This window comes from Lineus longissimus, chromosome 9 (assembly GCF_910592395.1).
Source record: "Lineus longissimus chromosome 9, tnLinLong1.2, whole genome shotgun sequence".
NCBI lineage: Eukaryota > Metazoa > Nemertea > Pilidiophora > Heteronemertea > Lineidae > Lineus > Lineus longissimus.
This window is the reverse complement of record NC_088316.1, coordinates 19067642-19089810: the sequence shown is the minus strand read 5'-3', so window position 1 is coordinate 19089810 and position 22169 is coordinate 19067642. Positions and strand designations below refer to the sequence as shown.

Sequence of the window (22169 nt, the reverse complement as noted above, 5' to 3'; positions counted from 1 at the left end):
CGTTCCAAATCACTGCAACTCCGCCAATTTTCCTGCCGCAAGGTTGGATTGAAGCTACGTTTACATCGAAGACTTGAAAAGATACGCCAACTTCAATTTGCTTTAAGAAATTTATTCCATATCCGTCTTTTCAGTTTGCTCACAGATGTCCAGAGGCATGTTCGCCCTGTTCGGGGTCAACAATGTCTCATCCGTCAACACCGTATTATCCTACGCCAATACCTTCCACATGCCCTTCATCACCCCCAACATGGTAGATGACACCAACCTAAAAACCGACACAGATTTTAGTTGGGTGTTTCACATGATGCCATCTTATACTAAAGCTATGGTAGATATCATACAAGCAAAAGGATGGGAGACGTTCTACTATTTGTATGATTCAGACGAAGGTACGTGGTTTAGGCTCATTTCCAATCGAGGAACGATTGGTACCATCAAAAGGAGCAGATCGGGAGGAACGAATGGTCATGTCAGGTTATAGACAGCTGGGAGGACAATAATCTCACACGGGAAAGACGAGTTCATTGACCATCGGTTTTACTACTCAGGGTGGTCGATCAGTTAAGCTGGTGCAAGGAATGTCCACCCTCACCGGTCACTCACCATTACAACATGAATGGTCCAAAACCTTATTTGAGAAGCTTACCAAGGGACAATTCAGCCAACGAAATCATTTACCCAACCGAGCCCTCTCGTTCTTATATTCTTGATTATGATGAACAGGATAACGGGTGGTTGATATACAAATCGGAAGCATCTGTTTATGCAGCGGATGAGTTAGTGTTGATCTTGTCACGTCAATCTGTTTGGGGTCAATTTGCGCTCCGGGTGATGATGGTAGGGAGATGGTTCGGGGAGGCTTCGCCGCTTTGTTGGCAATGATTTTGCTATGGGGATTGCGAACCGTGCCAATTTTTTATTTGATGGAGTGCTTCGGGAATAGTATTAGCTGATTGCGATGTGAAGAGGGGACAACGGGATGGTGGGCTGTATCTGAAGGTTTCTAGAGTTGGTGATTGGTCGATATATTTATTATCTTGCCATGAGTTCAGAATAATGCGGTGGGAATTCGATAAGCGCTGTCTCTGCCTAAGCTACCCACCACAGTATGCAATATGCAATATCTACCGAACGAAAACAACGCCCCATCTTGCCAGCAGTGTATGTCTACCAAAAGGTCACGGTAGTTTGGAGCTGGGGTCCGATAAAGGTCTCGAGGTGACCGCTATGTCTTGCAGTATTTAATACGGTAACTGGGGATTCCTCATACCTTATAGACGAGTAACCAACCTGCTTACTCTAAGCTCATAGAAACGGTGATAGCGCTGACGTACTGCGATATAGTGGAGACATCCACTGATCGCTCGACGAAATTGAAATGAATCCGTTCCACCTGGCTCCTGCCCGTAGCCTTCCCTTAAACCATTCCATATTTTGTTTCAGCACTTATACGCATTCAACAAATCAATAAAGCCTTAAATGAGAAAAATATGCAGGTGAAAATGGACCTCCGCCGGATTCCAGATGTTCAAAACGCCCTTGGCTTCCTCCGTCATATAGCAAGAGCTAAAAAGCCAGAAGAAAAACGAATCATTTTAGATATTGCCAAGATGAAAGATTTACAAGGTTTTCTTGCACAGGTAAAGTTTCGAAAATCGTTCTTCCAAAATGAACGGATTACCGAATTTCTTTTGTCTAACGAGGATGCAATGGACACCTCTTTAAAACTCAGACGACAACAGTTTGATTAAATGATATTGTTCTTGGCCAGGTTGTATAATGTTAAGTCACACGACTTGAAAAATGATAACTGAAAAATAGTTAAAATCTACATGTGGTCGATTCTCAGCAGGTAGTATTTGATAACTCAGAGTGCGATGTTGCCATTACAGATCGAAGAGGTAAAGATGGCAAAGAGAAAATACCACTATCTCATTGCTGGTCTGGTAGGTAGTCTTCAGACTTTGACTTTTCTCTCTCAAAAAACTAAAAGGCTCAACTTTCTGTGATGGCAGACAATGACAAAAAGCCCTATTTTGTCCCAATCTGTTACTAGACTTTAATAACAGCTGTACAAGCTAACGGTGATGAAGTTCGCCCCTCCAAATCTTCGCTTGACTTTTGGGCATTTCCTATCTTCAGGGAATGCGGGAATTGAATCTGAATGACTTCACCACCAAAGGGGTGAACATCACCGGTTTCCAGCTGCTCGACAAGGACGACACGGCAGTGCAGAACTTTGTGAAGGCGTGGAACGCGCTGGATAAGGTCAGCTGGCCAGGAACAGAGGAGGACCCAGATGTAAGTATCACATGACAGTTAGGCATCATGTACCCAGTCATCACGGCATCTTTATTGCATAATATGTCCCCAACTTTATTTGGAGGAAATTTAAAGTAATCATCATCAGAGAGTTGTATACAATGCCAAGGCTATATTCTTTGTGAGATTTCGCAAAGAAGTGCATGCTACGCTAACCAACATTTCATGACATGCTATAAACAATCTACTGATCGATACGATGCATGGATTATCCAACATTCCATGACACAATGCTATTCTGTATGTTTCAGCACAAAGCTGCTCTCGCCTATGATGGCGTCATGGTCTTCAAGAGAGCCATCTCCGACATGTTGAAAGAGAATGCCAGAGTCTTTCAGAACGTTTTCCGGGGAAAGGGCCAAGTGTACAACAATGGCAGCAAGGGACTAAACTGCAAGTCCAGTCCACCAATACCGTGGTCGTTCGGAGTACAAGTCGCAAGGGCTTTAAACAGGGTAAGCAAACTACGGTGACCGGCATATACGCCAGTAATTCTTATCTGACGGTAAGTTTTCGGGTTGTGGAAGACATTACCTGCCCAAATCGGCGACTGTGTGTCGGAAGTTAACCAAGTTTCATTCCAAGCAATTCGAGGTTTCACTTCACTGGTTTTGCTTTCGATGAATCATCCGACTGTAGTGTGTGACTGGTAGGAAGAACTATGGAGAGGTTCCGTTACCGAAAGGCAAGAAGCGCTTCTCCAGCGTCAGATTACTGAATGGTACCGGTTAGTTAAAGTTAAAGTTACGAGGAGGTCACTACGAGTTGGCGTACCGCAGCCGGGCAAGCCCATGTTCGGCAGTCGCGATAACTAAGGCCATTGCTCCTCGATGATACCTTTGTGATGCTTCATGATACTTTTGTGCCAATGTTTCAGGCCGAGGACCAAGGAGTCACTGGTAAAATCGCTTTTGATCGATACGGGAGGCGGCGAGACTACAAAATCTCTGTCCTCGAGCAGGGCTTCAAACGAAACATTGTCCCGGTGGGAGAATGGAGCGACACCCGCGGCCTGGTGATGAATCCGCCTACCATTGTAAATGAGAAGGGGAAGGGGGAATTCGACAACAGGACACGGACAGTCACAAGCATTCTGGTAAGATTAGACCGATTTGACCAATCCTCAAAAGCAATATGGACCTTCTTCCATTCACCCACGTACCATCTTGAACGTGACCATTGCCATGCTCTCAGTACCGTACCATATGATAAAGATATTTTGATTTACCAAAATACTTGACTACCCTGACTGCTTGAAAAACGTTTGTTGCTTTTTTTTCCAGGTGGATCCTTTTCTAATGAGGCTAAAGAAACCTCGAGAAGACGGCAAACCATTAGTTTTTAACGACCAGTTTGAAGGTTATTGTCTCGATCTATCCAATAAAATGGCGAAGCGAGTAGGTTTCACTTTCCTCATCCGGGCAGTTAAAGACGGCAGCTATGGCGGCTATGACAAGGTCAATGACACGTGGAATGGTATGATTGGAGAGTTGGTGCGTGGGGTACGTATACCTAACGCCATAATAAAGATAGACCAGTAGATATGATGCAAAGGTAGAAATAGATACTTATAAAGAAGCTAGCATCCTTGCACCAGTAAAGTGTTCATGTAATCATGTGTTCATGTAAGGCTTGTTCCAGCACAGTTTTCAATCATGTCCTTCACTTATCTGCAGGAAGCCGATCTAGCTGTCGCTCCCCTAACCATCACTGCCGCCAGAGAAAAGGTGGTCGACTTTTCGAAACCATTCATGAGTTTAGGCATCAGCATCATGATCAAGAAGCCAGAGAAGCGGACCCCGAGTGTATTCTCGTTCATGGACCCTTTATCCTCCGAGATTTGGATGTGTATTGGATTTGCTTATATCGGAGTTAGCGTGGTGCTGTTTCTGGTGAGCCGGTTCAGTCCGTACGAATGGCACATCGAGGAGGTCTCCTCGAACCCGACTGCCAAAAATGACTTCACCATCTTCAACAGCCTCTGGTTCATTCTCGCCGCCTTCATGCAGCAGGGTTGTGAGATATCGCCAAGGTCAGTAGAACGGATTGTGCCATATGATTTTCAAGAGAATGCACATCAGAGACAGGGTTTACGGCTGTTATACCCGTGTCCCTGCTCTCTCTTAAAAGATAGCCCAACGAATTTAATGCCAAAGTGATAGTCGAGTGCACCGAATGCAAAGATGAATAAAGTCCGGTAGATTCAATGCCCAAAACACTGCCCAAATCCATATTCCCTTCTCTGTAGGTCCATGTCAGGTCGCATCGTGGGAAGTGTGTGGTGGTTCTTCACTTTCATCATCATATCATCATACACGGCCAACTTGGCAGCCTTCCTGACCGTGGAGAGGATGTCAGCCCCCATATCTGGTGCAGATGATCTTGCCAAGCAGACGGAGATCAAGTACGGGATGGTCGCCTCGGGATCTACACAGGAATTCTTCAAGGTGAGCATCGGGAAAAGGTTAAAACAATTGCCACCAGTGCTCTACATTTTGGCTCTTTACGAGTCCAAGATGAGATAGCCCAGAAGAATTATGTCGAGGTAGAGAAAGTTCAGTATACTTAATGCAAAGTAGATACAGTCCAGTCCAACAAATGACAAGGTTTCTATTGTCACTTGTTTACTTTCAGACCTCACAGTTACCGACCTACCAACGAATGTGGACATTCATGAAATCAAACGCAGAAGAGGTCTTCCCTCCAACAACACAGGCCGGGGTTGAGAAGGTCCGTGATTCAAATGGAAAATATGCCTTCCTTCTTGAGTCGACCATGAATGAATATATGAATCAACAGGAGCCATGTACCACGATGAGAGTAGGGAGCAACCTCGACTCGAAGGGTTATGGGGTGGCCACACCTTTCCATTCTGATCTCAGGTAGGAAAGAGATTGTTTATTTCACAGTGAAAACACAGTCGGAACTGCTCTGCTTCTGCAATGATATTACTGAAGTTACTAAAATACACCTATAATGCACGTCCACACATTTACACTTATGCTAATGTCATATGCTTTACATCAATTTCAGAGATCATGTGACACTTGCGGTCCTTGAAGCCAAGGAGAATGGTGACCTTCACAAGCTTGAGCAGAAATGGTGGTACGAAAGGAGTTTGTGTGACCTCGGCAAAGGCAGTACAAAGGTAAACCGTGTTACATGTTCTGTCTTCAGATAATGTGAAGTGCTTGGAGCGATGCAACAGCATTGGATTTAGTGCTATAGAACTCCCAATAATGATTTATTGTTGATGTATAGCATATGGCGGCAAGTTAGTCATATATTTGCTCTATATTTCCAGGATGCCCTTCAGAATGCCCTTGACCTTAACAACGTGGCGGGTATCTTCCTCATTCTCATCTCCGGATTAATCTCATCATTGTTCACTTCAATACTTGAACTACTTTATAGAGCTAAAGTAGACTCAAAAAGAAAAAAGGTAACGACCAGAAGTTTGTGGTCATCAATATTATATTGAGGCATTTAGGTTTAACACTTCCTGTACCAAATTGGTGCCAGGAGTGATGTTGTCTTTACCTGCCATGTCTACTGAGATATTACCATGATAGCTCGAACGTAATTTCACTCTTTTCCATAGATGTGCCCTTTTTGTTACTCAGTTGGATGATATAAGCTGCCAGCTACGGACTAGTAATCTGATCACACTCTTTGTATTTGAGAGTTCTTGTTGGTGCTTGGAAAGAAGAACAAATACTAGTTTGAGGTCGCATATCAACTAACTGTTACAAATGTGATTGATATATAGAGCAAACAAGGAAAAGGATAGATAAGCATTGATGATACTAGATAAGAATGTATTGGCTTGATTGGATTAGTAAATGAGTGGTCAGCGTTGATCAGGTAGGCCTCCACACTGATCATGGGAAAGAGTTTTACAATACCGATGCCAATCTTCTTTCAGATTCCATTCCTGGCGTCATTACGCTCTAAAACATACATCACCATCCACGGCGAAGCGGACTCCTCCAGCACTGACCCCCTGGAGGCGGAGCTGGCCGCTCATCATCATCATCAATACAAACCCATGTCTACGGTATGATATTGTAGGTATATGATTTCTGGGCTCTGAATGGCAGGCCATAGGCGTCATCATCGGAAGCATGGCTGTAGTACAGAGAAGAAGTTATGACCAAAACTTGCTAAGTGTTGCTTGGAATGTTTTGGCCGTGACTCCTTTGGATAGACCTGCATGGATGTTTAGAGGAGCAGCACTAACGGTAATATTGGGAGGGTAGAGTGGATGTTTTAGGTGACGATCCAACATAACATCTGCAAGAAGATTTCAGCAAAGGCAGTTGATGACATAAGAATCTTTTAATCAGCTTTGATTAGCCGAATCAAGCACTGTCAAACTTACGTCCATGGACTAACTCAGGCATTTACAAGGAGATAACATATACGATGGAATGGGCCAGTTTCGTACTGCGGCAGAGTACAAGCCTAGTCCCTGTGGTGGCAGAAATGTCAGAAATGGCTTTTTCCCCCAACACTTCTAGTAGCCAGCTGAATCACAGATCTTCAAACTTGATGCAGCTCTCTGAAACAATGCTCGTCATCGCCATGCGTTCGTCTATGGACAAGGTTTCATAGTGCAGACAGTTGTTTTCCTACCAAAAAATCAGATTTTGCATAATGCTAGATTCCTGGAGGTGTTTCGTAAAATGCTTGCGTCATCGTTGCCATTTCAGTTCAATTTCGTAACTTTTACTGTTTGCGTATATCGGACCAGCCAAATATGTGGGAGACTAATTATTTCATTAAGTGTACTTTTTGATATGTAGATTTACCATTCTGGTCGGAACTGTCGTATTGTGCTTGTCGCGTTTCGTCTTTGTCATCATAACATTGTCAATGTCAAGGTGGTGGGAATGAGTGCAAGCCTGATCATGACGTAAATAGTCGCTTCCTCATAGATATCTACAATATGGAAACGGATTTTACCATCCAAGCAGTCGAAATGTTGAATTTATCAGAAATATCATTGTAGAAAATATCATTTGTAGAAAAAGTTCAAAGAGAAATTCTAAAATGGTTGGGTATTCAACAGACACTGAGCTTAGCTATCGTTAATAATGTCTTCATAAGCCAACAAAGTAAATAAGATTTTTGTCCTTTCCGAAATTCCCTTCAGATTTCTTATTTACTCGTACTTCGCTTGAGATTAGTTTACCCTACTTTTCTTTGCTTTTCAGTATAACTACTCAGCTCCGACAAACATCATCAGTATGGATGGTTATGCATGCTCAGACACAAATACACACACTCAAGTATGATGATGTCGCTACTATGGGTGGGGATTAAAACTGGGAACTGGCCAATCACATTCTTTCAAACGAGGAGCTTGCTGCAGCCAACGAGAGTCTGGTTTGGTAACACGAGGAACGACGACCAATTAGAACCCGGGTTTTAAACACGATGAACGACAGCCAATGGATTTGCTCGATTTAAGACTGGTATAGTGTTTCAAGGAACCAATTAGGATGAAACCTGATGTTTGGTGAGGCTGCGAGAGGGAATCATACCAATTTGCTAGTACATGTACGTAGTTACTTCTAAAACAGCGCGTGACCGCACTCGGCCGGGAGTAATGAGAAGGGTACCTGTATGGAAAAGAATTGTTGCCCGGACTGGAAGGTTTCATCAGATATATACAAGAAGAAAATTTTCGTAGATGACAGCCAATGGATTACCTAGTTGTTGAGACGAAACTGTGAAAGTGAACTATACTGACAAACATGAGCTGTACTGACAAGAATATTCCTTCGTCCACGGGTGCAGAAATGTGGCTTCGAAATTGAGGAATCACTGCTAATGTTGGAGGCGTACAGTAGTGCGATGGAAATGAAGTGATATGATCGAACGAAGACTAACTGGGCTAATGACTCGATACATCGGCCAAATAGGCCCTATAGCCCGCTGGACAGGTTTTTTACTTGTACTATTAATGATGCTACAGTGACTGGCGATAAAAACAAAACTGGTTGATTATTCATTCCAGCTAGGCTGGATTTCGATATATAACACCAATGACTCGTGTAAGTTACTGGAACTGGTCTTCACCGGGCCGGGCCAGAACAGATTATTGCCCCGAACGGGTTTATATTGAATGTCGGATGCTTAAAATGTGAGTGCGACAGTGGGGGTTCTCCGAATTTTTGCGTCCAGCAATCCTAAGTAGGCTATAAGGGGAACTGGCTGTACGACAGGATGGAAAGGAATCACGCTGATATTTGCCCGGCCCAAGACAGGAAGCATTCCTTTTCACCTTCAATCACATTATAGACGACTTCATTGCATTTTATTATGTCTTGTAAATATCAAAAGACTATAGGAACTTTTACTGTATATAGTAGTTATAGCCGTCTCTGTGCGTTTTCATTGTGAGTTGGTGAAATATAGCACTAGGTTTTAGTACAGTTTCTTTCTCCGAAGCATGATTTAATAGGCTAGAATTGAACAGAGAGTAACAATATAATGCGTTGTTGGAGTTGGAGAAGAGCCGTCATCATGATATCGCTAATCGGAGCATGATGATTGATGCCAGTAGGACAGGACGAGGGTGTCCCGCTATAAAAGTGGAACGCTCGAGCCCGCATTTTGTATAAGAGGTTTTTTATCATTGGGGTGGGCGTTGTATAAAGTGTTGATTTAATTATTTCAGGTGATTTTTGAATCCACTTTAAAATGAACGTATCATATCATCAACGTACTCCAAAGATCGTATGGTTCCCGGCGGTCTAAGGAGAAGCAATCCCGGACCGATATACGCATTGCGTTCTATATACATATAATGTCCTTGTCAGTATATCATTCTGTAAAATGATCTTAACCGCGAGTAAGATGTAAATATTTTGCCCTGGACAGATCTGGGGCGCTTTATTGAGAAAATAAAACAGATTTATGGATTAGTCGGTTCATGACAAGGCCATTTCTTTGGAGTGCATGCGATAGTATCACCTAGTTATACCATACTGTAGAGATTTATACTTAGTATAGACGTGTAACCATCTTCTTGAACTAAAGACTTCCATAGAATACGCAAGTCATCGCCGATTGTGGCTACTTTCGTCTTCATGAAGGACATGTACTCTCGTTTCGTTTCGCTATGAAGTAGCAAATGACTGCTGTTTTGGTGGGTAAAATCGTACTGTATATAATCTTGAAGTCATCATTTGAATCACTTCTGGTTTTATCTCATCCACCATGAGTGGCCCGTTGCACAAAAATGTTTTCACTAACGTCACACCAGGCGGCGCTTTCCTCCATGCGGTACCTCGCATTCCTTTTATTTTGCACGCTTTGACCAATATACAAATGACAGCTAAAGTATTTTGCAGTAAGTTGTGACACGGGTGTATATACATCCGTGGTAGTGACGACCTCAGGGGTGCTACCGGGCCAGCATCACTAAAGTGACATGAAACAGTGTTTTTACTCCCGAACTTTGTTTTCTTAAAACGACAATGACGATCTATGAGGGTGTGGCCAGATTAGAGTAATTTATAATGGATTGAAATGCTGTATATCAATGCAATAAAAGGTGTACATGTTGTAAATACGTCAATCGGAGTTGTGTTCGTTGATTTTTAGTACCAGAAAAAGACATGATGCAAACCCGCCTGAAAGAAGCCTGACGTGGCGCTGGACAAAACGTGAGAAATGGTTCCGACAATGAGTCTGTCTCACGCCAAACCCCCGCCAGCTGGTTATCGCATTTCTTGTCTTCTCGGCAATTGAACTCAATATTTCAAGCGGTAGTTTTCCACATGCAGCGCTGAGCAAGTGCAGGTCTTAGTCCGCCGAAGCTAACGAAATGACCTCACATTTTATAGAGAGATGGGCTTGTCGATCTGTGAAGGTCTAGGTTGTTCATTCCCTTCGACTGACGATATGAAGGACTCTATCCAGCGACACATACTGGACAAATGCGGATCGAGCGGGCGAAACTAAAGCATGATATGAGGGCCTACTATAAGTTTATAACATCCATATATCCGGATGCTTGTTCCATTCCAGCAGCACAACTGATGTGCTTTCACCGGTTTGATGATAATGACCGTGGTGCCAAGAAATGACCACTTACAACGAAATCATGAAGGAGATATCTTTGGTCGCCAAATTGAAAGAAGGGAAGTTTCGCGAGCGGGTTTATTGAAGGACACTTTGACCAGCGTTGCGCATCGGACTTCTTGGTTGTGATTATCAAGCTTAAACGAGACATGTGAAACCCAGCGACGTTAAAATCGGCCAGGTGTCGTGCCGACAGTGTCTTTAGATAGGACAATAGACGGACACGCAGCCTGATTTGGGTTCAACTACTGTAAGATCGGCCAGGAGACGTCCTGATTCCTCACCATCTATGATTTCACTACACCAAACCTGTTTTCCTGACTGAAAATTCCTTGTATATGACAGAGCAGGAGCACAATTTCTCGTGGATTTCCGAGACAACAGAAAATAACACCAGCATCATATAAATAATCAAGAAGAAGAAATGTTTAATGGAATGAAGATTGGTTTTATTCAGACTGTCAAAGATAACCATGCAATTAGTGACACTTTTACACAGGACACGATGTACTTAACTCAATTAATTCTCAAGCTACAAAAACACTTGAAATGACTGTAGGGGTATCAGGCTTCTCATAACATGAAGATGCACGGCACCTCTATTGTGGACATGACTGCAAGCTGGACAACCTATGAATTGAGGGAGAGGTTCTACTACAGACAGCCGGGACTGGCCACTTTTTAGAATCGTTCCAGTTGGTACATGGTAATCAAGAGAGTTAAGGACACACCAATGTCAAAAATAAAAGGCACAACAAAGTAAACATTGGAAAGGAAACATTTCATCGATAAGATAACTAAAATGAAAACTTCTGTGGCAATAATACAACACTGTGTAGAGTGTTTCTGATCATGTCCAATGATTTGCTGGGAGTCAATGGTGCTGCGAGAGGAAGCATCAGAACTAAAGAGAGCCAATCCACTATGAAAATAAAGGTGTCTACAGTAATTTGTAAAGTAAACTTTCATTTGTAAATTAGAATGCCAGCACATTATACAATATACCTAACAACTAAATTTCAACATAATCCTAACATACAACATCTCCAGCAAAGAATACTGCTAGATGAGACGTATCTGTTGCATAATATTTGTTCTGACTAAAAAGAAGGGTTCTTCAGGAGGAAACACTGCTGATGTGGGAGCAGCTAGGAATTCATGAACACAACAGCAGTCTGCCTGAACATCACATACTCCACTTTATGGTCAACAATATTGGTCATCCACATTACTTGGGAAAAGTCAAAGGTAGTTTTTTCTTTTTGGACCAAGCCTATATACCATCAGACTGAAGCCCCTCGAGACCCAGCCATGAAATCACCAAAACGTTCAGATTGATCATGTCTCAATGAATGCTGATTTGGAAAGGAAAGGACAGCATCGGTATTGGCTGCAAGAGTGAGCACTGAAACGTTTTTTAGATCTAGTTAGGCCCCTGCAGTACTGGTGATAATACCATAGCCAATTTGGCAACCGATACGCTTTATCTTGATTTTACATGCCTCAAACAGAACATACACAACCTGCTACGCAATGCCCTCCCAAATAACCCTACTGGCACACCGACACACAATTTGATTCATAAGCTGAGTAAATGTCAATACATTTACAATGAAATAGAAATCTGAAAGAACACAATACTGTTAACTCCATCATTAGCTAATTTCCAGGACAATAACTGAGTTGACAGTAGGTGAGGCTGATTTCAAAATCTTGTAGCTGCGGTTGAACTCAATGACCAGGAATTCATGTGATGACATCACACTCTAATCGATCTGAAAAGATAAATGGAGATACAATTACCATTTCATTAAACTGCCATCCAATTCAATTGCCAAAGACGGACAATGGAAGCATGAGGAGATCTGGTTGCCCAAACCAGTCGATGCAGACGTTGAGAATACACGACACTGTCAATACTTACATCAGCAGATGATGGAGTGAATGAAGAGCTGCCCCCTGCTCCTGGTCCTCCGAACGGTGGACTTCCGGACCCACCAGGCATGCCACCCTCGCCAGGACCACCTGCACCTGCTGCGCCGAATTTCGCAGTCATTTTCTCGATCACTCGCTTTACCTTCGGATTATTCTCATATTCGCTGATTTTCGATGGGTCCTGGCTGACGACCTTGAATGCAGCCATCACTTCAGGGTCCTAGAGAATGATCAGAGATACAAAGAATTAAGGAACTTGGCCAACATTGCACCAGAGTTTCCTGTGGACAAGGATCACAGGGACAGGGTTATTTCTCATAGCACACTCTAGGGATGATAGGAATTCCTAAGCATCAATACACAACCACACAGTCAATACTAGTATACAGGTTGTATCACAATCAATGAAGATAATAATGGATTTCTCACCTGGAATGCCATAAGAAGTTCAGGGTCATTCAACAGGTCTCCTAGGCCACCCATGCCGCCGGGCATTCCTCCCATTCCTGGCATTCCACCGCCGGGCATGCCACCCATTCCTCCGGGCATTCCGCCGCCCATTCCTCCGGGCATACCTCCACCCATACCCCCAAATCCGGGCATTCCACCGGGGAAACCTTGGCTCTCCTGTTCTGCTTGCTGACGTTCATATTCCTGGAAAAATCAAGTGCATTTATGGATGATATGTTGGTCAATAAACATAACATCATGTACCGTAGTTCTAGAATCCCACCGTAGGCCTGTGTCCACTTCCTGCTGTACTTTAACCATGGCCTATCAAATCCTGATGAAATCATGACCTTGCAATAGACGCCACCCTTACCTTCTGAGCCTTCTCCCTCTCTTCTCTTGCTTTCTGGATGCGTTCACGTCTTTCCCTGTCTTGGCGTTCCTTCTTCTTACGCTCCTTCTTCAACAGGTGAAGTTCAATCTTCTTGGCCTGAATGAGACAGAGGTGATAATGATTGAGAACGATATTTGCCTTTTCCTCAAACGAGGACAGCACTGCGAGAACATTTTCACCACAGCTTTCACTGAAGTTAACCAATTTAGCTTGAAAAGTTGATATTGATATGAAAATGAGAATTGAAACATACAGTGCTGCCACCTGCCAGTAAAAAGTAGAACTAAATTAATTTGTTATTGATATTAGGGGCATAATAGATTAGCAATGGCTTCTCTTGTGTGTAGGGTGTGTAATTTCTTGCTTATCTTTGCTAGTCTGCTGAAGATTACTGGCCAGATTGGTGAGTTAATTGTTGTTGTAAAGTGTCCATTCATGCGGAAACATTAGCACATGGATGGACATGAGAAGCACGTGTAGGTTGAGAGACAGCAGACACTGTAGACCCGCACCGCCGCTGGTATTCATTGATTGGTCATACACCATTGCATTGCAAATGATGCCAGACCATGCCCATGCAGCATGGTGGAGGAGTCTACTCTACCAGACAGAGATTCTGAGCCTCCATTATCCAACTGGATGGGATGGCGACTCACAGTATAGTTCAAGCGTGTATGCCTTTATGGTGCTATTGTAATTAGACCATACTAGTTCATCTTCATTCTGACATTCACAAACTCATGTAGAAGCATGCTGCCTAATAGAGAATATGCATGGCTGTGTTGCATGTACCTTCTGGTCTGTATTATACAATACATTCATAAATAGAACTAAACACCATGTAGCCGTTATCCCCCTCAAAGCCACAATGCTACGGGCCCGCAAACTAATCCTCATCACTCCAATTAAAATGGTATTTTTGAATAGTCTGCTTGGACCTAAACAAAATGTGCCAACTTTACCAAGGTAAGCCAAGTATAGTGGAGCATGTCAACTTGAACACCTTGATAAAGTATTAACATCTCTCATGTCTGTGCAGTGACACACTTTGATTTGATCAAATGAGAAAAAAACAGAATGCTTCATCAACTGTACATCTCCAAACCCGAGGGTCGTTCGACAGACAGGTTCCACTGTGCAAGAATGTTCATTTTTAGTAAAAAACTTGATGTCATCTTTCATGTTTCATGTAAATTTCATTTCAAGAATCTCAAATGTCCTAATTTGCCAAATGTTTTTATTTCGAAGTATCCAGTCATGCCAGTCCATGTTCATGCATGACCAGTGAATGTAATTTTTCCAATGAATGTTGTATTGTTTTGAAATGAATAGTTAACACATCTTAAGAACAGTAATTTGTTTATACGTGTACAGTCGAACCTCTCTGGGACACCCTTTGGACTTAATGACATTGATGATAATTGCATGACCAGCTTATTCCCCCAAGCAATATCTTGGTAATAATGATCATCATATGAGACTTAAGCGACAAATCCAACTGGTTTCGATCACTCGTAATCCCTAACTTTCGGCCAGTACATTCATCATGATTCAACGTGTGTTTAAAAAAAGTTCTTTGTAGACAGTAGAATTTTTGTGCTGTGGCAAAATCCACGTTCAGTCAACATCAAGAGCCAAACATCACAGAGCATTTACCACTGTTTTCTTTTAATTGCTGAGCTGCCTTGTTTGCAGGCAGCTCTGTGCTACTGCTGTGTTGAAACTCTCTCTGTTGTCTGGTAGCAAGAAAATCAATACTATATACACAGAATGTATTACAGGAGCTTTCAAGTGTTGTATCACATTAAATGTAGTAGATAGATTATGAGTAATGTAGATGCCAAGCCCTGTAGTTATGTTATGTAAGATGAGCAATCATTGTATGCAGGGCTTGACAGTGCATTGAGTCTTGTTGGCACTTTGTGCGGTGTCTTTGAACAAGACAATGATTGGTGGTGCTCACACCCTCAGGCATAGTGTGATTTATACCACATTCTTGTTTTGTTCGCTGGAAAAGGTCAGAAGTCACGACATTACCTTGTGGGTGGCTGGTCCACGTCTCACACAAATACAGCAAACACGACAAATGAATTGAATTCCCCAAGCAACGCATGAAGGAGATCCCACGTTATGTTTACAATGTTTAGTTGTCTATGCATGACACTGTCTTAGAAATGGAGGTTTCCTTTGTTGTCTTTTCTTGTTATATCATATACTGTGCTGCAGATGGTGTAAATTGAATGATTGATGCAACAAGTTGATGTTAATATCAAGTTCACATGCTCAATACATTACATTACCAGGAAAAAGCTCTCCCCTTTCTCATCGAACTGCCACCTGGTCAACCAAGACAAAGGAGCTACCCTGGGTATCATTTGTGAACTAATGGTCTATGACATTTGACGAAGACATTGAAATATATTTTCGTAGAGATTTCAGTGTAGTCAAGATGACTAACCAAAGAACTTATCTCCATGATATTTTACACTTGCAGATCTGAACACTGCCAAGCGGGACCGGTCCCACATAGAAGTGAACCTCAAGCTGAATGGTCAGGGCAGTATTGCCCAGATGGTGCGTGAGCAGAAACTCAACAACATCTTAGACCAGTTAAAACATATTTATCATGAAAGTATAAAACCAATGGAAGATGCCTACAGATACAGTGACATGGGAAAGCCCCCTATTACAGGTATGCTGAATCCATTTTTAGAACAAACACTTGTCCAATTCAGAACCCTTACTCGGGTGAGACCTGGAAACACCGACAGGCATCTGAGAACATCATGCTCTTTTTTGTCTCTCGAAATGCAACACCACAAATCTATTGATTTGGTCTGCTCATGTATGTTTATCTCATTCTCAGGTGGACCCCTGAGGGACTGTGAGAGCAAAATCAAAATGATGGCAAAACCATTGATTTGCTACACTGCGCAACTAGTAGCCCAACCCATTTTCAAAATGAATGAGACTGCCAGAGTAATCTTTTACTTAACAGATGCTGATATCAAGATGATGAAACCAACAGTTTTATTCGTTGGACCATGGAGTACAGGAAAGTCCACCATGATCAACTACCTCCTGGGTGTAGAAGATGACAACTTCAGACTCATTACTGGTAAGTCTCTCACTTACAGTTACAAACGTAACCAAACTCTCTTGACTGGTGAGCTCACAGTCTGGTAAGATTGGCATTGTGTTGGAAATTGAGTCGCACATTCTTTCAGAATAATCTAAGCATCGTAAGACTAATTGTCAGGACGTAAGGCCACAATGCGACCTCTCCACTTCTTAAAGCTACCTCAGCCAATCGTAATACCTCCCCATCCATCCCTAGGTGCTCAACCCACAACTACTGAATTCACTGTCCTCATGCAAGGAGAAAAGGAAAAGAGTGTGGAGGGAATGGTGCTAGCTGCAGATGGCACTAAGATGTTTTCAACTTTAGAAAAATTTGGCCAGGTAAGTAGTTGTGATAGTTATTTACACCCAGACAAGCCAGACTATGGACTGCTAACACAATCTCACATTGAAGACAGCTAGAAGTAGAAAAGCTGTTTGATACCTTGAATTCTTCCGTCATCAAGGCTAGACAGATAACCCAAACAAGCCCGACCTTTGTTTTCCTTCACGTTTGCTGTTACTGAAGGCCGGTTTTGCTGAAGTGGCCTGATTATGTGTACCCTTACATGTAGTATTTAAGCATTCCTGTGCCTTGCCCTGGAACAGTTCTTCATATCGAAGTCGTTCCCCAATTGAAATTGAACCCTTTTCAATTTCAGGGTTTTCTGGAAAGACTTCAGGGAATAGAGATGCCTAACCGACTCCTTGAGAAGGTCATACTGGTTGACACACCAGGAATTTTAGAAAACAAGAAGCAACAAGACCGAGGGTATCCATTCAACGAGGTGCTGCAGTGGTTCATCGATCATGCAGACATGATTCTGGTCGTATTTGATCCAACGAAACTGGACGTTGGCACCGAGTTGGAAGTCTTGTTCAACCAGCTAAAGGGACACGAGTCACAGATCAAGTTAGTCTTGAACAAAGCCGATACTATTCCCATCCAAGAGTTGATGCGGGTTTACGGCGCTCTGTTCTGGAATTTAGCACCTTTGATAAATGTGACTGAGCCACCGAGAGTGTTTACCGGGTCGTTCTGGAGCCAACCTCTAAGTCTAAAGAAAGGCAATGGAAATTATAGTGAACTTTTCAAGAATGAAGAGATCAATCTTTTGAATGACATGAGCGAACTCATTGAAAATAAAGTCCAGAACAAGATAGCACATATACGCCAGTGTGCTATTCTAGTCCGGCAGCATGCACTTATAGTCAATCAGTACTTGGTAACTTTCCACAAATTCAATACTTTCATGAGTAATAGTGAAAACGTAGCAAATGAAATTATCGAGAGACCAGAAAAATATAGGATTTTCAAATTAGTGGCGAAGTACAGTAATGTGAGTAAGTATGACTTTCCCGACCCTGAAGTCTACAAGGACTTTTTCTACCTCAATGCTATCAATTCCTTCGAGATGCTCAGTGGACATTGTTCTTACTTTGGTGGATGTTTGTTAGACAAACTTAACAAGGCCATTAATGAAGACCTCCCTAAACTTTTGACCAAAGTGCAGGAGCTCGACGGTGGCCAGCAGTGTTTGCCGGACGATGAGATCTGTAAGAGTCAAAGTGGTGAACCAGAGACGTGACTGTATGTTAACTAGACAACTAATATTGTTACTTAAAAATTGAATTGCAAGGAAAAAAGGAAACTATTGTACAAAAATTACAACATGTACATAAAGTGTTTAAAGATGTTACCAGATTGCTTTTTTTAAAGACTGCCAAAATCAATAGCTATCAAATGACTGTATTCTTTTATTCATTATCTGTGTCCACTCTGATTATCATGAAATGAAAACAAACTTTCAATTTGAGCACATGTTACCGAAAAGAGTTGACAATGTTTCACAGAACCCTGGGTTTGTGATTATGGAGTGCTCGAGACTTTCATCATTCCTCCTTGTTTAATATGCTGTGTCCTATGAGATTTGTTGAATTGTTATTTTGATGCCATATTTGTTTTTAATTGTTAGTGAGATGTACACATTTCTCTAGATGTGAGCCTGAATCTGGCATAAAAATATTAGGAGTACAACTTACATAGATGTTTCTGTATACGTAAGATCTCTGCTTCAATGTGATGCTTTATAAATTAAATAAAACCAGAATGCAGCTGATGCTGGATAAACAGAAATCACTGTCTTTCTCAATTCTGTTCAAGACTTAGTGTCACTGGTGGAATCCACTTCAAATACACATGATGTTTGGTGCGTCGAATCCTCGATATTGGCTCATGGACAGCCTTTACAATTACACTCGCTGCATAAACAGGCAGTAAAGAAACTGAACTGACTAGACATGATAGACTACCGTACTGTATATGACTGGTGTGCAGCAGCCAGAGGCACACCACAGCTGTCACTGGATGTTTTGAAAAACCAAGTGCAGTGCATCAAAAGTGATGACACGCAAGTGTTTGTCCAGGGCTAACTGACCTTGTGGCCACATGTAGTGCAGCATGTGCATGCCTTGGACTCTTCAGAAAGGTTTCAAGAACAGGCTGGGGAATGATTGTGAAGCACCTTGAGCCCACATTACAGTATGAACTAAAGCGGTATAAATGCTCTTGTTAATTAAGAGTGGACGTCAGAACGGGCTGGGGAATGAATGTGAAGCACCTTGAGCCTACATTACAGTATGAACTGAAGCGGTAGAAATCCTCTTGTTGATTTAGAATGGACGTCAACTTACCTTTGGTTCGACTTCATGAAGTAGTTGGTTAATATCGTCATCAAAATCAAGTTTAGCTGCCATGCGGAGATCCCTGGCCGCATTTACCCATTGGCCAAGCAATCTGAAAGAAACAGAGATGTGACAGAAGATCGCGTTTAGCGGAGTATGATCTAAGCAACCAGTCCGATACAACAAAGAACATGCTGTGTGTGAAATTGACAGAGTTTGATTGGACAGTGAGCTACTGCAGCTGCCTTTGGAAGTCTCTCATTGTGAATTCTGTTGGAGGGAGAGGTGTGAACCACTTGGGTTTTTAACTGGTCCACATAGAATTCAACGATTGTGTGGTGGACTTCTCCTTATTCAAGCAAAGAAATGGTAGTCTACTTACTTGTTCGCTTTTCCTCTCCATTTGTATGGAATGGCCGAGTCTGGATTCAGTTCAATGGCTTGGTCACAGTCAAGGATAGCTCGTTTTGGTTTTAGTTCTCTCACGTACGCACTAAAAACATAAACAGAACAATGATCAGGGTAGTTTTTGAACAATCTATGTTAAGAACAATAATTAAAACAAGATGATGTGAATAGATCTATGCATGTGATCACTTTACTTGCTTTTCAAGAAATTATCAGAATCTAATATGTCTGGTTACCAAATGAGATCCAAGTTATTATGAAAATCATCACAGGTGCAATCTTATTTGTGGCATAGTCTTGCCCATTAGAAATTGAAGCAATGAAATTGACGGACAGGAAAGTGACATACCATGCTCTCTTGGCAAACAGTACAGCAGATTTAGGATTCAAGATGATGGCATCGGTGAACAACAGGATAGCTTGGTCTGGGTTGCCTGGAAGAGTTTGAAACAGAATGATAATCAGTCCAGAAATGCATCCCCCCCCGCCTTAGAATTTGTGGCCTGCTTCTTGCCGAGACTCATCCCAATACTGAACAGCTAGAGGGACCACTTACCCATATTGAGGGCTTCCATAGCTTCATTTCTCTTGACAGATGCTTCCTCCATCATATCATCAGTCACCTAGAGGACAGAAAGCAGAATCTTAGCATCCCTAACCAGACCACATGACTTTGAAGAAGACTACCTCGGCCAATTCTTCAAAATGGTGCACAATTCTATCACCAGGCATTTCGGAACTACATAGATCTGTCATTGCATTTCGAATTGTAATTTAGCCCAAGTCAAGGCAATGCTTGTTTGTTGATCATGCTTGATGAGACGGGTACTTACCACTTTGTCAGGATCACCCATTGGCTGTTGAGGTGTAACATCGTCATCTTCAATGACACCCGTATCACTGATGTCTGAAATAAAAAGGACACAATGTAAACACCAAACAGGCACACAGAAATGTTTTGGAGCAAGAATATGTGCGAGCTTGACCTGCCACTAAGACCAGCAATTCACAGAGTTGTAAAGGACTACACTGTAACAATTGTGCATTCTCTGTACTTGATCATCCAGCTTGCCAGAGAGGCCCAAGCCACTTTTTACAAAATGACCTCATTCTGTTTTAGTTTCTTCTCGGCACGAAGTTTACTTTTTGCAGAAGCAGATGAGGACGACAAGAACAGTAGAGAAGACTCACCGAGTTCACTGCCACTGCTCTCTGGCTCTGGCTCCGGCTCAGCAGGTGCAGGTGCAGGAGAGGGTGTTGGCTGCAAAAGGACATGAAGCATCAGAAGAAAAAGCAAGTTTATGATGGAATTGAAATCAAAATCATCTTGTAAAGTCGACTCAACTTGGCACTCAACAGAGCTTATTTGGAGGTGGGGATTATTTCTTGAAAATGTGAATTTGATTGTAAATTATTGTACCTCAGGCGTTGGTTTCTCTTCTTCTGGTGCTTCCCACGCTGTTTTCTGGGATGGCGGAGGAACAGTTGCTCCAAGGCTGAAAAGTCAAATCAGATTCAGGCTAGAGCTCGAGAGGCTCAACATTTTGAGTTTACAATTTGAGAAATGCAATTAGCTGGTTCTGAAATAATTATTTCAGTCACAGAATTAGCATTATTCTTCTTGTCGAATCAATCAAAGTGACAAGCTGGGTAAAAAAATTGATTGTCCTTAAAAATACAAGAAATAACTTCCAACTTCGCGGAACTTTACCAATTACCGTACAGATACAACCTGAAGAGAAACATCCCAAAAAACTCCAGTTACTGATTATACTGACACATCATTTCAACAATTTTTTAAAGTTCCTCTTGTATCATACAAATGAGAACGAACCTGTCAAGATATTCCTTGAAGAATGCAAACTGGGGTGCATGCAGTATTGCTGGGTTAGCCTTGCAAAGACCAACAAATGTCTTTAGTTTCATTATCTCCTCTGAATCCATCTTGATCTTGGCTGAAACAACAGTCACAACAGTCGGTAAATATGTACAGACAGGAGGTCAGCAAACAGTAAATAAATGGGCATGGCTGGGAATTGATTGAGGTCTGAATGAAAGACAAGTAAAACCCACTTGACTTACTAGTAGGCCTAGTTTATGCATGTAAGAGAATGTAATGGTTCGGCCTGCCACACCTTTTTCACTGTATGTATGACATTTTTCAGGCACAAGCCACTCTAATGACATTGTCTTACTGCAGTTTCAACCCCTCGTGTCGCTACAAATGCAGGTTGGAGATGGGTGCTCAAATTAGTCCGAAAATAGATATCTTCCCGCATTATTTTGAGTAGGATTAGAAGAAACCATGCGTAACGGCACTGCGAATGTAATATTTTTTCTGAACTTCAACCCAACATTCATCGATATCGCAAGAACACACTTGCTTCAAATAATATACCCCAACCTTCTACTCTTACCAAATTATCAACAGGACGTGTTTTAATATCGAAACTGTGAAAGAAAGGCAAGGAATTGGGACAAATACAACCGGCAAGTAGAAACGTGTCCGAGTCGAGAAATTTCCAAAGCGCCAGTGTGGCCATCTGCCGGATATTGGTGGAACGGTATCAGGTCGTTTCGCTCCCTGACCTTTCGCCCCCAGTTGTTTCGCTCCAAATCGAAGTCTTTACGCTCGTTCGGACTTCTGGTGTCTGGTAGAAGATACCAAGAACGACAAATGTGTGGTCATAAAGACCCAAACATCCCGTCCAAATTAGGGTGAAGTTCTGAACAGAAAGCTTTTGGTATTTTGAGAAAA

At 42.2% G+C, this 22169-nt stretch overlaps 3 protein-coding genes across 10 annotated transcripts in view; 2 read left to right on the top strand and 1 right to left on the bottom strand.

The window, feature by feature from the left end:
* Positions 1-9913, top strand: part of LOC135494123 (glutamate receptor-like) — a 36727-nt gene extending 26814 nt beyond the window's left edge. For 5 of the 7 annotated variants that reach the window (XM_064781907.1, XM_064781910.1, XM_064781911.1 and 2 more), the window contains 14 exons: positions 135-392; positions 1447-1643; positions 1896-1949; positions 2146-2304; positions 2577-2780; positions 3203-3421; positions 3609-3827; positions 4002-4357; positions 4574-4772; positions 4960-5207; positions 5359-5473; positions 5630-5767; positions 6251-6382; positions 7542-9913. In XM_064781907.1, the coding sequence (XP_064637977.1) occupies positions 135-392; positions 1447-1643; positions 1896-1949; positions 2146-2304; positions 2577-2780; positions 3203-3421; positions 3609-3827; positions 4002-4357; positions 4574-4772; positions 4960-5207; positions 5359-5473; positions 5630-5767; positions 6251-6382; positions 7542-7622 (2579 nt within the window). In that variant the 3' untranslated portion in view covers positions 7623-9913. Of the gene's footprint in view, positions 1-134; positions 393-1446; positions 1644-1895; positions 1950-2145; positions 2305-2576; positions 2781-3202; positions 3422-3608; positions 3828-4001; positions 4358-4573; positions 4773-4959; positions 5208-5358; positions 5474-5629; positions 5768-6250; positions 6397-7541 lie in introns of all 7 variants that reach the window. The other 2 variants (XM_064781908.1, XM_064781909.1) reach the window with 2 other exon arrangements.
* A 933-nt stretch (positions 9914-10846) lies between these two features.
* Positions 10847-21945, bottom strand: LOC135494127 (hsc70-interacting protein-like). Its single transcript, XM_064781922.1, has 13 exons — positions 21829-21945; positions 21246-21366; positions 20832-20907; positions 20603-20672; positions 20245-20318; positions 19968-20034; positions 19761-19845; positions 19386-19496; positions 19013-19115; positions 13178-13294; positions 12784-13008; positions 12344-12574; positions 10847-12194 (listed from the first exon to the last, which is right to left on the bottom strand). The coding sequence occupies exons 2-13, from the start codon at positions 21353-21355 to the stop codon at positions 12186-12188; spliced, it is 1278 nt and encodes a 425-aa protein (XP_064637992.1). The 5' UTR covers positions 21356-21366; positions 21829-21945; the 3' UTR covers positions 10847-12185.
* Positions 13529-18428, top strand: LOC135494126 (sarcalumenin-like). 2 transcript variants are annotated; one of them, XM_064781920.1, is made up of 6 exons: positions 13536-13601; positions 14126-14164; positions 15693-15890; positions 16197-16316; positions 16536-16660; positions 16981-18428. In XM_064781920.1, the coding sequence occupies exons 2-6, from the start codon at positions 14146-14148 to the stop codon at positions 17905-17907; spliced, it is 1389 nt and encodes a 462-aa protein (XP_064637990.1). In that variant the 5' UTR covers positions 13536-13601; positions 14126-14145; the 3' UTR covers positions 17908-18428. The 2 variants fall into 2 exon arrangements, with proteins under 2 accessions (XP_064637991.1, XP_064637990.1); XM_064781921.1 differs by lacking the exon at positions 14126-14164 and having other exon boundaries at positions 13529-13601.
* Positions 21946-22169: the final 224 nt, after the last annotated feature.